General features: G+C 41.0%; 3 protein-coding genes across 3 annotated transcripts in view; all 3 read left to right on the top strand.

Annotated features, from left to right (window-relative positions):
- The window catches only part of LOC143218255 (uncharacterized), a 56,472-nt gene extending 49,110 nt beyond the window's left edge, over positions 1-7,362 (top strand). Inside the window, exon 2 of the mRNA XM_076443343.1 lies at positions 1,759-7,362. Coding sequence (XP_076299458.1) covers positions 4,837-7,359 — 2,523 coding nt within the window. The 5' untranslated portion in view covers positions 1,759-4,836 and the 3' untranslated portion in view covers positions 7,360-7,362. The remainder of the gene's footprint in view (positions 1-1,758) is intronic.
- Positions 1-17,035, top strand: part of LOC143218320 (uncharacterized) — a 94,172-nt gene that overhangs the window by 73,690 nt on the left and 3,447 nt on the right. The gene's annotated exons all lie outside the window — the stretch shown is intronic.
- Positions 7,543-12,969, top strand: LOC143218536 (uncharacterized). The gene is made up of 6 exons (XM_076443765.1): positions 7,543-8,335; positions 8,805-8,864; positions 11,319-11,426; positions 11,666-11,851; positions 12,022-12,100; positions 12,177-12,969. Exons 1-6 carry the CDS (start codon positions 8,132-8,134, stop codon positions 12,806-12,808), a joined length of 1,269 nt encoding a protein of 422 aa, XP_076299880.1. The 5' UTR covers positions 7,543-8,131; the 3' UTR covers positions 12,809-12,969.

Raw genomic sequence — 17,035 nt, 5'->3', positions numbered from 1 at the left:
ATTCAATTCAATTTCATTTGTGTCTGTTTACATCGATATTTTGCAAGAATGCGTAAAAATAAAACCTTGGTTGTAATGTTAAATAAATAAATATTACGTTAATTTTAAAATGTGCTATCTTTTTGTCCGGGAGTGTAATAACGAAACGGCTATAACGAGCGCTCTCCCTGGGACATCCGAACGCCCAAAAGAATAGAATTATCGCATTTGAATGTCGCGCCGCCGGGCGCGACAAGAGTTTTCAGAAACTACCGAAATCGGCGAGGAGCCCGATACCTGTCTCCGGCCGCCGATTGGCGGAAGGCCGCAAGCGGAGACGCTCGGAACACCAATCACAGGGCGCCGCTGGCGAGGAAGACGGCGAGGATTGGACCGAGCCCGGATCTGTCAACCCGGAGAAAGCGACGAGGCTGTTAAACATAAGGACGATCAGCAGTCCACCCTCGTCGACGTCTCATCCGGAAAATGCCATGAGAGCTACACCGGAACGGCTCGGATCCATGGATGCCGACTAACCGCCTTATATCGGCCGGGCTTCGGAAAATAGAAAATACCGAAGGCCCGGGCAGACATGTCATCGAGTCGTCCCTGCGCCCCGAAACAACGTGATTGGCCCGAGCGTCGCCGAAGACGAGAGTGGGGGGAAAACTCGCTTCCGCGTTCCGAACCATCTCGAACTGGGCCACTGGGTCGAAGGACTACACATAGTACAGACGTGCGAAAATTAGACCGCGATATCGAACAGTAATATTTTGCGACCGCCGCCATCGCAGCGTATTTGGTAAGTGCCAGTCAGGCTTCATTTCGATATAATTTTGTGACCAGTTCGTGTTGGTTCGGGGACGTTATTTGAGTTCGCGAAAGTTCGTACCGCGGTGTACCGCGTGTTTCCCCGCGTTTACCGTTGACCAGGAGTCGCTCTCCTGAGAGGCTCGCGAGGCCGCGGATCGTGTGTCGCCGAATCCTCGTGCACGAGCTATTCGGGACCACGATATTCGCCCTGTAATTCTTCGGGTTACCCTCGGATCGTTCCACGGGAGGATAACGCGCCGTATTCGTTTCGTGTCGTTCACCGTTCGCACGTTTCGCCCAGTCTCGAATTAGGAACGCGTACGTCACCGGAGCTCGGTCGAATTCGTGCCCTCGTGGCTTGTAAATTCACGCGAAGTCCTGTGACGACCGAGCTCGACGCGATAGAAGTTATTCCGCGCGATCGGCCGAACAGCCGCCGTCACTTTCGTGTTCGCGCCGGCAAAGCTATTGACTACCGCCGGCAACGGCCGGCGGATTGTATGATCATCTCGTTTTAATAAACGACTATATTTTGCCCGAGATCTACCGAGTAGCTTCATTTACCGTGAGAAACGTTCTCGTCGCGGGGAATGCCCCGTTCCTTTCCTCACGTGGTTCCCTGGACCTGTTCGCGGCCGTCACCGGCCTAAACGATGTTCGCAGATTCGACGTCGTTTTGAGAACCGAACGAATCGTTCGAGAGTTTCGCGTGGTACGGTATAGTACCTGGCGCCCGTTCACTTCGTGTCCAAATTTGTCGTTCCGTTCGAATCTGCGAAGATCTTTTGTCTCGAGAGGACCACGTGTCGCGCGACCGAGCGTGGCCCGGTCGCAAGGCCATAATTTCTCGAAGGCGGTTATCTCTCGGTTCGCCGGGAAATAAACGCCGTGACACTATACATATAGAAATAAAATACAAGGCAGACGATTGACAGATGATTAATTAAAAAATATTTTTCTCTGTAGCGGACAATTGCAAAAAACGCTGGCAAAACATAAGGTGCGGCTATAGAAAGCATCGCGCCCGCGACAATGCAACGCGGAGCGGGCAGGCGGCATCCAGCGAGAGGCCATATAAATTCGGTAACACTCTGGATTTTTTGAGCCCTTCCTTCGAAGAGAGGGGTACGTTGTCCAGCCTGGACGAGGAGGAGAACTCCGGGACTAGCCAGGAGGTGACAGGGGGTACAACCGCGAGCCAAGACACTGATTCTGGCTTCCTTAGCCAGGAGGTGACAGCGTCTACAACCGCGAGCCAAGACGCGGATTCTGGCTTCCTTAGCCAGGAGGTGACATCGGCTACAACCGCGAGCCAGGACACGGCTTCTGGTTTCCTTACCGAGGGGGAGGAGGACGATTGCGAACCTCCGCCCAAAAAGGAGACGAACAGGGGGGGACGTATCAGACACTATCAATCGATGTGCCAATTTGCTCGAGAGATCGATGAACGGCTACGACCAAAATACGAGCCAGGCTTTCAAAGACAAAGTAATGCTTGTAAGGTTCTTCAAAACGATGGCGCTCGAAGTTTGTGAATTGAGCCGGAGTTCACAAGACGCCATCAAAATGAACCTCCTACGGGACATATCGGAGAAACGGTGCGCAGATGAACGAAAACGAGATCTCCACGACAGCGAATAATAACTGTAATAATAACTAATTATTGAAAATACATTTTCTTTTTCATTGTATGCATTCATAAGAAAAAAATTTTACTAAAAAGAATTGAAAGTCTAGACAGGCATTGTTGAATTGTTTATTTGACCCTAGCACTCCCAAATTCCAATCCTTTTCGGACTGCCAACGGGGGCTCTCGTATCCATACATTTCTGTATTCATACCTCTTAAGAAAAAATAATTTAAGATAAAAAGTTGGTAATATTTGTTGATAATAATGAAAAGTAAATTTTGTTGATAATAATAAAGTTGTTGATAATAATCATTTCTTTAAATAGGAATGCATATTTTTTGTTGCGTTATTGAATTTCTCTATTGATTCTACGTAAAAAATGATTAGGGTACCATGGAAAAAGTTATAAGTTTTCGATGTATTTTCAAAGCCTGTCTTTATTGAAGAAGATTGATCAAGCGCATGGCGTTTTTGCCAAGTAGGACACTTGCGGATCGCCGAAATAATAAACAGCTAACAGGTGAATGCCCTAGCGAGCGTGTGCGAAAGAGTGAGAGCGTGAATGTGTGTGTGAGAGAGAAAGCGACGAAGGTGCGACAGCCGCGAACTCCATACGAGAGCCGATTCGCACGTACGTGTTGTGGCGATCGGCCTATATATGCAAGGTACAGCTTGACAAATGTAGCTGGTGGGTGACTAAATTCAGGGGGATGCGCAGAAGAAAACAAAGACCGCACTCGACGAGAGAAGGATGCAACATTTGAACGGTAAAGTACACACCTCGTCAAAAGTGCGTACTGTCCATTATTTCTTACAGCTGTAAACATACAAAACAACTGTTTATATGTTTGTGCGAACACACTTTTGTCACTATATTTTTTAACTGATCTGTCGCAACGTGAATCGTTTGACAGGTGACGTATCGTTGTGAAGTTCGCCTATTTGCCACTGCGCAGCGGGGAACATTTCCCCTTGCGGGGGACATTCAGCCGCACAGCTACATTTGTCAAGCTGTAGGCCGCGGCCGCGGGTCAGAGCGAAACAGCAAGCATTTCGAGCGTCGAGAATTTCATATACAGGGTGTCCCAAAACTCGTGAAAATCCCGAAAGGGGGTGGTTCCTGAGACCATTCTAAGAGACATTTTCCTTTGCACCAATGTCAACTGCGGCTTTGTTTAGGAGTTATTAACGAAAAACACGGACCAATCAGAGCGCGCCCTGGCCCGCCACGCCGCGCCGGCAAACGAGTGTCGGTGGTACGCCGCGACATCGCAACGAACAAGAGTTTCTCGATAATGTGAACCCTCTCCGATTTCTGAACAACATTTCTGTTTAGACTTTTTGGCGATCGGCTTTAGTTTACGAGATAAGTAACTTGTAATTGTAAATCGATCGATGTACTATCTGAACTATCTCCTCTCCGATTTCGATGAGCTTTGGATATGTTGTCAAGACCATGATTTTGAACAACATTTCTGAACATTTCTCTTTAGACTATTTGGCGGTCGGCTTTAGTTTACGAGATAATCGTAAAAAACATTACTTGTAAATTCATATGGGTGTTCTTGATAGCGGGCACGGCGTGTTAATATCTCCGAAACTAAAGCCGACCGCCAACTATTTCAAAGGGAAAAGATATTTAAAACGTCGAGTTTTATAACATATTCAAGGCCATATTGAAATCGATGAGGACCCACATCATCTTTATCCAACTTACGGCAACTTTATCCGAACGAGAGAAGAAGCAGAAACTGATTGTATGAAAAACTCACGTATTCAGCCGTAAATCCATTTGCTGCTTAGAAATGTGTGTCACTGGGTCACTCGGTGACGAACTGCACAGATGTCTTCAGGTATACGGCAGTACCGAAAGCTAAGGGACGTACGGTCAGGTCAATGAACTGCACAGCTGGTGGTAGATATCTAGTAGTAGGTATACGACAGCCTAAGGGATGTGCGGTCAAGGTCGCGTTTCATTTTCACTTTCAAATCGATAAATACATTTTAATAAATCACACGTTTATTTTACACAGATGCCTTGAAATTTTTCCACACTCACGTTCATTGTTCACATTTGTCAATGCATAGCTATGCACTAATAACAATCGTCGTATTCCTTGTATTGCAGCACAAATTACAACAATCAGATAATGCGATCACAAGACTGCGGATTTCATACATTTGCAGACTCTATTTATAAACTCTATTTTTACATACACTACATTTTAAATTTGTTTTTTGTTAGTATGTATAATTAGTAATTTTTTACGTGCAGGCAACGGTTAAGAAGTGCACCGTACCCCGTGAGTCGTGGTACTGTGGCCGAGGCAAGTACCTCAGGCGAATTACTGTCATTCATAGAAAATTATTGTCCAAGAGCCGCTATAGAAAACGCGGAGTACACAGGACAATCAATGTGGGAGCTGCTGAAGGAAAACAATTCCACAGAATCCGTAGATTTCGCCGATGTCGCAGATTTACCAGATTTCGCCGAAGAAGATGTCCAGATGACCGAAATCATCGAGGAGATCAACAATGAAGATGACAGCATAGTAGTAGAAACTGCCGAACAACCACAACCGCAGAAGAAACCAATTGACAAGGAAATAGTCTTCGCCGAGCCTAAAGTCCTGTTGCTGGAGCTGAAAAAAAGCTTTGGCGAAAATGCGGGACATGATTGTGGTATCGACCATCTCGAGATAATAGGATCTACACGGAATGGTTTGGAGACTACGTGTCGGATCCAATGCCAGATGTGCAATTGCATCAAACGTGTACGATGTCTCGCACAAGATGACGGCACCCTGGATATCAACCACAGCGCAGTTGCCGCAACAATGCAGACAGGAGGCGGCTTCAATCAACTGGAGGACATTATGCTACTCCTGAACGTGAAATACATGAGTAAGGCGTTGTACCTAAAATGTCACACGAATGTCATCGATGGCTACAAGAAGGCTGCGCGACAATCGATGATAGATGCTGGGAAAGAAGAAAGAGACTTTGCCATGGTAGCAGGAGACGTTCATCCGATAAATAAAGAAATAGCGATTACTACAGCAATCGCGGGTGGCAGCTGGATGAAGAGATCATACCATGGCGGAAACTACAATTCCCTGTCTGGACAAGCAGCCATCGTTGGAGGCCACACCAAGAAGGTCCTGTGCGTCGTAGTGAAGAACAAGTTTTGCGTCATTTGCGAAACAGCGGCGCACAAGAGAGTAGCGCCGCGCGAACACCGTTGTTACAAGAATTGGAGTCGCCAACAAAGTTCGACATCAATGGAAAGCGCTGCTATCCTGGAAGGATTTCAACCCAGTGTACAAACGCACCGCCTAATATACGCGATATTAGTTGCCGATGGCGATAGCAGCGTATACAAATGCATACGGGATGATGATCCGTATGCAGAGTATGAGGTGGTAGTGATAAAAGTTGAATGCGACAACCACCTGTTGCGAAATTTGTGCAGCTGTTTGAATAGGATAAGCGCAAGAGGCCCCCACAAGGAGCTGAGAGACATTATAGCTAAGCTTATCTACAAGGTGCGCACCGCAATCAAGAGTGCCGCAAGATACAGATCAGAACAAGAAAACCTGAGCTTTTCGGATCGAGACAAACTTCTCAAAGATGACTTGAGGAACGTGATAAGTCACGTGTTCGGGGAACACAAAAAGTGTAAGGACTTGGCATACTTTTGCAAAAACCATTCTAACAAGAACCAGACTAACTATATCCCGAAATTGAGAGAAACTGGCTTATTAGGACAAATGGAAGCGGCAATGCAGCGGATTATAGATAATTCCAAAAGTTTACTGTGCAGGAAAAATAATAACGCAGTAGAATCTTTGAACTGCATCATGGCAAAATACAACGGAGGAAAACGAATAAACTTTGGACGAACAGGCTCGTACGAAGGGAGAGTCTATGCTGCTGTCCTCCATTATAATACAAAGGAAACGTTTAGTCGATTATGCGCTGCAATGGGTAAAGAACCGACAGCCTCCATAATAAAGTTGGAAACTAAACGGAAACGTCAACTGGATGAGTCGAAGAAGCGGAAAGAAAAAGCAAAAGCATCATCCTTCTACCGAACTGAAGCACCACAACGATGCGACAAGGACTATGGCCCTAATGCGGAGAAACCAGATGATGATATGACGGAAGAAGTCTACAATTTAGAGCATGAGAAGCTCATGACAAAGCTCCACCGGTGGCAAGTGATTCGACAAAGAATCGAAGCTATAACTCGTGGTCAAGCGAACAGCGATACATGGTATTTTTACAGAAAACATTTATTAACTGCATCCAACTTCGGCAAAGTGTGCAAATTACGAGACAGTACAAATAGAGCAGGTACTATAATAACGACTATGTATCCACAAATACTGAAAGTAGCAGCAGTGGAATACGGAAAGGAGAACGAGAAGATCGCCCTGGAGGAATTAGCAGCCGAACTCGGAGTCCCTATTAAGCCGTGTGGGCTCTTTATTGATTACGACATTCCTTACTTGGGTGCGACACCAGATGGACTAATAAATGACGATACCATTGTCGAAATCAAATGTCCATATTCGGCGAAGGATATGTCTGCCGATGACGCATTAGAGAACATTTCTTGTCTACGAGGCATGATTATTAACGATCAAATGAATAGAACTCATGACTATTATTACCAAGTGCAAGGACAGTTGCATGCAACAAACAGGCAGTATGCTTACTTCTGTTTCTGGACACCGCATAGCAGAAAAACTGTACGAGTTGAAAGAGACGATACTTTCTGGGCAACAAAAATGGCAGACAAATTGGAAACGTTCTACAAGGATCACATGGCACCAGAACTAATAACGCGTAGAGTGAAGAAAGAACATGACAGAAAGAAAAGACTGCGCCGGCGAGTGCAACACAGCACACATGAAGAGCTGTTCAATAAATGAAAGGGACCGTCTTTGACGGGGGTGGGAGGTGGGCCCTTTCAGAAACAGATTTGTATATAAACTTTCAAGCATTTCTTATACATATGTATGTATATATTATATTATAGGTATATATCGTAGTTTAGATAAAAATTTAATTAGATATTTGTTTATATAAATGTATTCATTTTTTTGCAGATCAAACCAGGATGACCTAACCGAAGTCGGTTCGGACAGTTCCTCTCCCGCCAGGGTCAAGGATCGGCGTGTAGGGAGAGTTTTATTTAGCCAAATCTGGAACCCGCGACGAATTAAAAACCTGTATTGAACGAAATTGGGTATCGTTAAGCAGAAACGTGGTTAAAAAATTATATAAATCTATAGCAAAACGTTTCTTCCAAGTAAAACAACCAAAAGGCGGACTTACAAAACATTAAGACATAATTTTTTTATACATACAGCTTACTTTTTGGTTATTTTAAGAAAAGTCTGCTATCTTTTTGACGCATTGATTTTTTTTTCGTTTAATGTTATTTTCCAATAAAATTGTTTCTTCTCGTAATGAATGCATACAAACACATTTCGTCGGAGCGCCCCGGTTCAGGTGGGTCACTTGCAGGCCCTACCGTTGACCGCGTCCCCCACGCCAATAATATTTTTGGCCACAGGTATCTTTACCATCCCCCGCAAAGGCTAATTGCGAGGTGACTTTTTTCACGAAGGTTCGACGCAGGAATCTTTCTAGTTTCGATCATCGGACAGTTCACACCTAGGCTTTACACTTAGACCCATCATGGAAGACGAGAGACTCATAGAAGCTGTGCGCACACGTGAATTTTTATACGATTTAAGACACGCTAAATACATGGATTCGAAGTATAAGACCACCGCGTTGGAACACATCGCTGTGGAACTGCAGCAGCCAGGTCAGTATTCACTGTATTTTAATACATCCCTGTTTGTCATTCCAACGTCAGTCCAAAGGATATCTCCTTGTGTGTAGTGATATGTGAACGATTCTCAAAGGATTCCTCGACATCTTTGAGATGTTGTATCGTCGAGGTGTTAAAAAAGTGCCAACCGTTTTTGGAAATGTGTTTCTAGGAGCTTGTAGTGGAAGTAGAGTGCTGTGAATAGTTATACAAATTTGCCGAATACATGCGGAAAAAAATCATTTTTTCAACTGACAACATTCTTAGTAGATGCTCGCATCTTTTCACTACAAACTCATTTCCATCGGTTTGTTAGTTCTAATTTTACAATTCAATATGTGTGTGGAAAAGGGTTCGCATACCTTTTTTGGTACATCTCTGCAAAAACAACAATTGAAGATAACGAATAGTACTTTGAGAATCGCTGACAGGTCAAGATTTCCAATTATTCAAATTAAAACCAAATCCGAAACCGTACTTCAAAAAGCGCTCCGATGTCACGTGGAATGACCAAACATGAAACTGCTTCAATAGAGATATTTTCGGATAATAACACAGTTATCGAGACAGCCATTAGTTAAGGATATTCTGGAGGTACAATGGGAGACAAAAGTACAAGAAATTCGAAATCCATCAATATATTAGCAATGAAAGCCATTCACGTGTATATTTTGCATTTAAAAAATAGATTAATTTAAAAAGCTTTCGTTTCATTAGTGAATTTCATGTTATATTTATTTTTTAATCAAATTGTCTTCATGTTATAAAAAATTGTGAGTGACTTTTGCGAATAATTGTACCCTCTGATTGTAGCTATATTGTTGTTAGTTGTCGCGTTTCCATGCTACTGAGAAGGACAACACGATAAATTTGACGTTTTGTAACAGTTCATAATTTTTAGTTCTGTGACTGTTTAGTGAATCCCAATAAATTTTGGACATAATTAATTGCATAATTTTTACTATGCAGGGTGTTTCGTTTAAAACAGGACACCTAAGTATCTCTTCTAACTTTGAAAATACAAAAAATGTTTCTAACGTAATCCACATGGTTTCAAAAGACGAATCAGATGGAAGAACCGTTTTATATGAATTATAATTTTTTAATCGTTTTTTCAAGGTCACTCGTGTTTTCCGTATATACATACAGTTTTTTGTAGTTGTATGTTATAGTAAACATTATTGTGCATTCATCCATGTTTAATAGCATGACCTTGAAAGGACCGTGAATTCTAAAATTTGCTAATTAATGCAGAACTTTCTTTCAGCGACATATCAGATTTCACCCCTAACAGAAATTAGACCATGAACTAGAATTTGTAAATAAACAGACTGTATCATTCGTCTGTATTTCAAATGTTTATTGCAGTAATAAATGTGATTATTTACAAGTTCAAGTTCATAGTCGATGTCTGTTACCGTTGAAATCTGAAATGTCGCTGAAAGAAAGTTCTGCATTAATTAGCAAATTTTAGAGTTCACGGTCATTTCAAGGTCGTGCTATTAAACATGGATAAATGTACAATAATGTTTGCTATAAGATACAACTAGAAAAACTGTATGTATATACGGAAAACACGAGTGACCTTGAAAAAACGATTAAAAAATTATAATTTATAAAAAACGATTCTTCCATCTGATTCGTCTTTTGAAACCATGTGGATTACGTTAGAAACATTTTTTGTATTTTGAGAGATAGAGGAGATATTTAGGTGTCCTGTTTTAAACGAAACACCCTGTATATAAAAAAAAATTTGAGTTTCTAGTTGCGTTTTTTCAAGGTTTACATAGGGTTTGAAGTGGAATTTTATGAATTCTACATAAGAAGACGTGTTAAAATGTGCAAACTTTAAGTTGTTATTATATAATTTTTAAACGGTGCAGTGAATCGAACCCAAACTTTGGTAGTTGCATTAATTTAGTAAGAATTATATCTTGTTGTTCGATGCCTTCGGAAACAAAACCGCGAGATTCCAGCGACCGGCTCAGCGAAAATGAGTACCGCCGTGTACGCTGTTTCGGTATAGCACGTACACAGAATATTCGAGAACAAACAACCGTCCAGGACACTTTTTCTGATCGTCCCCACCACGAGCATCGACTCTCGATGTTCCGCTCGACGTCGATCGCTCTCTTGCCTTCCGGACGTGCTACAGAAAGCAACCTCTTGTATCAGTGCGAACAAACAGTGATCTTGTCGGCTTTCCATTCGTTTTGCGTAACGTTGTTAACATAAATCGTGCCCGCGATTCATATAGTCGTTCCGCGAGTGTCTTGGACTCATATCAGGCCTCGCGAGAAACCAATAAACCAAACGTGGTGAAACAATCATAGTGAACTTTTCTTCACCACACGTGGCATCCATCTCGCAGTCTCCTCGTCCGAATGCAACCAGTCTCCATCCGAAACACTTGTCAAATTTCCAAAAATTTTGTTGAGTTTTTATATACCTCCAGAACATCCTTAAGTATACAGTGACTTGCATTGATATTCGAACCGCTCGCAAAAAAGCTATAACTCTTCAATATTTCTTCTTATTTAACTTTTCAATATTTGACTGTACGCTTCCAACTTTTTTCCCGAAGCTAGAGCAATTGATTTCATATTAGATGTTTAAAGAGATTTTTTCAAAACCTGCAATTGGTCGGAATTTCAGAGAAAATACAAAGAGTTGCATTTAACCATTTTTTGTATATGTATATGTGCGTGTGTGTTTGTGGGCTAATATTGAAAATTTAAAAAATACGTTTTGCAGACCTGTGTCAATGATGTGCATTACGAAAGTTTCATCGAAATCGTTCGACGTTGTAATGAGCTACAAACGTTCAAGGATGGTAAAAATTGCTGTTTTTCCCCACATCGACCGTTGCGATGAAACTTTAACGATGCATATCTTTGATACAGATCTACGAAACATTTTTATATTTTCAATGTAGGTCCACACAAACACACACACTCACTCACTCACTCACTCACTCATGCAACGGTCATTCATGTCGGTCCCTTAATGTGAAAAGATAATTACTAAATGTATCCCTAACATCAAAAGCCTCCCTTGTCGCGTTGCCTGTTCGACTGTTGTATGGCCGCCACGCAGGAACCGGCGGTTCTTCTTCTACCTGCACCCTGTCTGCTGGCGAAGACCTCTCATAGGCTCGTATGAAATTGAGCAATATGCACGCTGCCAATATATGAAAATCAGCATTTTCAGGCAAGGCGTGGATCCGCCTGTTAAATATGCGGAATTTCTGAGAAAGTATTCCAAAATTATTTTCCGCGACGCGCCGTGCCATGGATAGGCACGTGTTGAAATTAGTCATCCTTTCGTCGCCTTCAGCTTGTGCTCCTGGATACGGGCGCAAAAGATTTCTTCGAAGCGGGAAGGCTTCATCGCAGGGCGCGCAAATTGATGTGCCCGGCAAATTTCCGTCGGGTAACAACCTCATCGTTCCGTCGTTAATTAAATCCCTAAGGTTTGATGTGGCAAGTAGCCCACCATCGCTACTCCTGCCTTTGCCCCCTACATCGACGGCGATGAAGTTCGCGTCCGCGTCCGACAGGGCCAACAACACGATCGAACATGTCTTCTTGTAATTGAAAAAGTCAGATCCCGAGTTCGGTGGTTTCTGTATGGCTACATGCTTCCCGTCAATGGCCCCCAAGCAGTTTGGGAATTTACATTTCTCCCAAAATTGTTTTCTGATTTCCTCCCACCTTTCCTTGCTGGGCGTCGGCATCGTTTCCTCCAACAGCGTTTCTGCGATAACTCTACATGTTTCCTTGACAATCTGGTATACCGTCGCATGCCCCATCCGAAAGCTGTAGCTGATTGTGTGGAAAGAGTCTCCCGTTGCTAGGTATCTACAACAATGATAGACGATTAATTAAAAAATATTTCTGTTTGTAGCTTCCCTCTGCAAACGCAGTTGGCAGAACATTCGAGATTCGTTCCGGAAGTTCCGGCAACGTCAGATCACGAAAAGCGGCCAGGCGGCGAATTCCAGCGATAGAAATCACAAATATGGGGCGATTTTGGAATTTTTGCTTCCGTGTTTCGGAGAGCGAGATACAATCTGCAGCTACCGCCCCAACTTTTCCCAACCAAACACCGAGGATGCAATGGCCAGTACCTCATCGGATCCTACGACCGGCACCACTTTCACAATAGATCCTACGACCGGCACCAATTTTACATCAGATCCTACGACCGGCACTACCGAATCCGCAGATGGGGAGTCGGATGCCGACGAAGAGGTCCGGCGACACCCGCCGACGAGAGTGTCAAAACGCAAAAGAACCAATAACGATGACGACGGTATGCTCCGAAATTTTGAGGAGTCGAACAGATTGCTCCGTGGAGTGTTAGACAAGGAGGAGAACCACATCGAATTGTGTGGCAGGAGCGTGACAGCCGCAATTTTGAGTTTGGACGCGAAACGTCAGATGATAGCAAAACGGAAGTTTTACAAATTTGGGCGTTTTGTCGACTCCTTACTAGCGGAGAAGTTGTTGGAGGAGGAACAAAACATGAATATGTAAACTTGAACAATGAGCCATTGAACTGTCGTGTAACATAGTATTAAAAATAAAAAAGTTTTAAAAAATGCCTTTTTTATTTTTGCATGTATCTTGTAAATTATGATTTTTATAAATTAATATTTTCACGAAGTTTACGCGGATTTGGTGCTTTACCTCTGTGTCATTCCATGCCAAATCGATTACTTTTTGCAGGCACCATCGTCGATTTTGTTGTAAATGAAATATGTTGTAGTCCATGTGAACATTCGTGGGGGCTTAAGTCATTATTTTGCCGGTTTCGTTTTTTTTTTTAGAAATGGCAGGCTTTCGAAAATTAAAATTTTTTCCTATTTTGGCGAAAACGGGCCTCGCTTGCGAATTTTTATCGCAGGATCTGTTAGTCCAATTGAGCTACATTTTTTTGGTTTTATTCGGTTTTATTTGGTTTTATGTAAAATAATTTTTTCGCCCTCGACAATCAACTTTATAATGTCGAAAAAATTTAAACAAATTCTTTTTCTACGTTTTTTCGATGATGGGGCTCAGTGAATTAAATGTAGAAAAAAATATGGTTATATTCCTTGAAGATTACCCTTTAAAATGAGCCCTCCATTGATAATATGCACCATCTTTTTCAAGGGCTCATTTTAAAGTGGAATCTTCAAGGAATATAACCATATTTTTTCTACATTTAAATCACTGAGCCCCATCATCGAAAAAACGTAGAAAAAGAATGTGTTTAAATTTTTCGACATTATAAAGTTGATTTTTGAGGTTGACAAAATTATTATGTAATAGCCCAATCCTTTCCGAATAAAACAAAAAAAATTTAGCTCAATCGGACAAACAGATCGTGCGATAAAAATTCGCAAGCGAGGCCCGTTTTCGCCAAAATGGGAAAAAGTTTTAATTTTCGAAAGCTTGCCATTTCTAAAAAAAAAATCGAAACCGGCAAAATGATGACTTAAGCCTCCACGAATTTTCACATAGACTACAACATATTTCATTTACAACAAAAACGACGATGGTGTCTGCAAAGAGTAATACATTTGGCATGGAACAACCCCTCTATCGTCATTTGCATCTGCACCCGAATTACGAAGTCGTTTTGCAACATTCCTAGCCCAACCATCACTAGTTCTTACTCTTTCCCGACTTACCATAGGATTTGCGTTAACGGTATTCATTTCGAGCGGATATAATACAGGGTGTTTATTATATCTTGAACACTTAAATTATTTCCGCTACTATTAAAAGTAAGACAAAATAACTAAATAGGATGTACATTTCAAGGGCTCTGTATTTTTTTGCATATTGACATGTATTTTTCATAATGCAATGTTATAGTCGGCGTCTTTAAGGTCACTTCAAGGTCATGGTGTATAGGTAGTTGAACTCATCTTGACGCCGACAACAACATTGCATTATGAAAAATACATGTCAATATGCACAGAAATACAGAGACCTTGAAAAAACTGTTAAAATGACCTTCAAAGGATTTGTTTTATTACCATCTGATGCGCGTCTTAAAACCATGTACATCCTACTTAGTTATTTTGTCTTACTTTTAATAGTAGCGGAAATAATGTAGGTGTTCAAGATAAAATAAACACCTTGTATATCACAATGTCACTGATACGGAAGCTAATAAAATACTAAACAGTTCTAGAAGTTAATGTAAACATGGATGACCCTCATCGGTCTTGCTAACTACGAATCGATTATCGCGTATACATATACCAGTTTCCTTTAATCGATGTAACAGTAGAGTAAGTCCATATGTTCCGTGGAATAATGGAGTAAGTCCAAGAGATTGGACTTACGCCATTATTCAAGATATTTTTACAGTAATTTAATTTATGATGTAAAATTGGCTTTTATTTTTTATTAACACAAAACAATGTAGACACAAGTTAATGAGTTAAATAAAGCAAAGGTGCTCAATACTTACTATTTCTGTTATAACTTCATTTTTCGTAATTTTGGACTTATGCTACTTGTCAACTGAGGAGCTCAATTAAGACGAAGCTATTTCGACTGGTTTTGGTATAAGTAGCTGTGATACACAATTATTTTCATTCTGAATATAAATTGAACAAAAATAAAAAATTCATTATTTTACACGTTTAGTTATCGCCGCAAAAGTCATCGCATCATTGCGGAAAAAGTAACATGAAGTAAGAATTTTTAAATAAAATCGTAAAATTAGTCACTTTGACTGACGTGGGTGGTAGTTCTAGTGTCAACACCCTTTTTCAAAAGCAAAAAATAATATTTACATAAGGAGCCCCATATTTATACATATATAAGTGTTAATAACAATAAATTAGGTGAAAAATCACTTACCGCAGGCAAACTGCCAATCGGTCCGTTGGGGGAATCGGACTTTTGAAATGGGTGTGTTTTTTTGCCAGCTTGTCACCGACTTTGCTTAGCAACAGGGCATAGCAGCCCCTGCTCATTCGGAAATATCCGTAAAATTTTTCTTCGTAATCCATTGTCATTTGGCGAATTAGCACCAATTCGCTTTCGGTCTCTCTGGTTCTCCAAAGGGGGTGGACGTTGTAGCGGCGTCTTCTTCTTGTGCTACGGAGCTCACGGTCCCGTAAGTAACGTCTTCGGACGTTCAATTAAGTGCAAAGAATTACCGCTAGCCGACGATTCCGATCCATGCTGTTAAGAGTAACACGCGCGTGAAAACTGCAGTACAAGGATAGGCCAAAAATGGTGCTGAAACGTGGCTTCACAGTTCCTTATACATATACACTACCGACACCCCCTACTCAACAACGTCAAGGGAGAGAGTGGAATTTCCCGATCGAGAAGAGTCGCAAACGTTTCTATTGGGCGGTACGGAATCGCAATACTAAATACACATGCAGAACACGTAACTGTGCAATAAGTAAATAATATCATTTTACAGTTATAATAAGTAATAACACTGTCCAACATTTTTCTAAAAAACATATTTATAGAGTGCTCTCACTTTTTCTCTACAGCCAATAGGTACAGTGACTCCCACTAATATTCGAACACTCTTAAAAACGCCATAACTTTTTTAATATTGGACTATGCGATTTTAACTTTTTTTGGAAAGCTAGATCAATTAGTTTACCACAGGATGCGAAAAGAAATTTTTCTAAAAATTGCAATTGATCGGAATTGTAGACAAAATAGTAAAAGTTGCACTGTACAACTTTTATATGCGGGCCTATATTGAAATTTTAAAAAATACGTTTTGTAGATCTGTGCCAATTGTATGCACTGTGAAAGTTTCATACAAATCGGTTGATGCAGGAAAAACGACAGGCATTGAAAGATGTAAAAATCCTTAGAATTACTGCAGTTGGAGGCCGAAAACCGTGAAAAACTGCAATTTTTACCATCTTTAACGTTTGTAGCTCATTACAACGTCGACCGATTTTGATGAAATTTTCAGAATATGTTTAATTGATACAGATCTACGAAACGTGTTTTCTAAATTTTCCATATAAGCCCACATAAAAGAGTTGAAAAATACAACTTTTAGTATTTTCTTTGCAATTCCGACAACTTGCAGTTTTTTTCAAAAATTTGTGTCACGTTGTGGAGCAAACCAATTGTTCTAACTTCTCCAAAAATTTCAAGTCGTATATTCCAATATAAAAAAAGTTATGGTGCTTTTAAGAGTGTCCGAATATTAATGGGAGTCACTGTACATTATCTAGATTTCGAGCAAAATCTGTAACTAATTTAATTGTGAATCTTTTAATTCTAACTTATTATTCCACAAAGTGGAAAAATTAACTTAAATAAGTACACTTTGTACTTTGAAGGATTTAACAATCTGGAAATAAAGGAGAACTTGACTATTTGGCACAAAATTCATAATCCATTTAGTCTAAAAAAAATGAACTTAAATATTACCAAAAATATTTACTTACTTCCCTAGTAGCATGCACATGTTTTGCGTAAAATATCGCCATTTCTATCCACGTTCCCCATCGTGTTACGACCGCTTCTGGTGGAAGAGGAACATTTGGCAGTTTTTCTCTGTAAATTTCTATTCTGCGTGGAACTTTGAAGAATATTTGCAGACACGCGCTCTCGTGTGACATAAGAAATAATAAAACATTCTATTTAAAAAATTAAAGGTCACCTTCATATCTAACAAAATATCATAAACACAAAAAATATTGCGTATAAGGAACAGTATGTACTACTTTTTCCTCCTTCATGTTTTTCTAATAATTTGCAAGAGAAACGCTG

The sequence above is a fragment of the Lasioglossum baleicum genome, chromosome 19 (genome assembly GCF_051020765.1).
Source record: "Lasioglossum baleicum chromosome 19, iyLasBale1, whole genome shotgun sequence".
NCBI lineage: Eukaryota > Metazoa > Arthropoda > Insecta > Hymenoptera > Halictidae > Lasioglossum > Lasioglossum baleicum.
This window is presented reverse-complemented; position numbering and strand designations above follow the sequence as displayed.

Excerpts from the sequence above, each read along its gene's own strand:
- LOC143218536 (XM_076443765.1), top strand. The coding sequence starts at position 8,132 with ATGGAAGACGAGAGACTCATAGAAGCTGTGCGCACACGTGAATTTTTA. Across the intron at positions 8,865-11,318 it reads TAGTTAAGGATATTCTGGAG|CCTCCCTTGTCGCGTTGCCT; the intron begins GTACAATGGGAG and ends TAACATCAAAAG. Across the intron at positions 11,427-11,665 it reads CGAAGACCTCTCATAGGCTC|GGCGCGCAAATTGATGTGCC; the intron begins GTATGAAATTGA and ends GCTTCATCGCAG.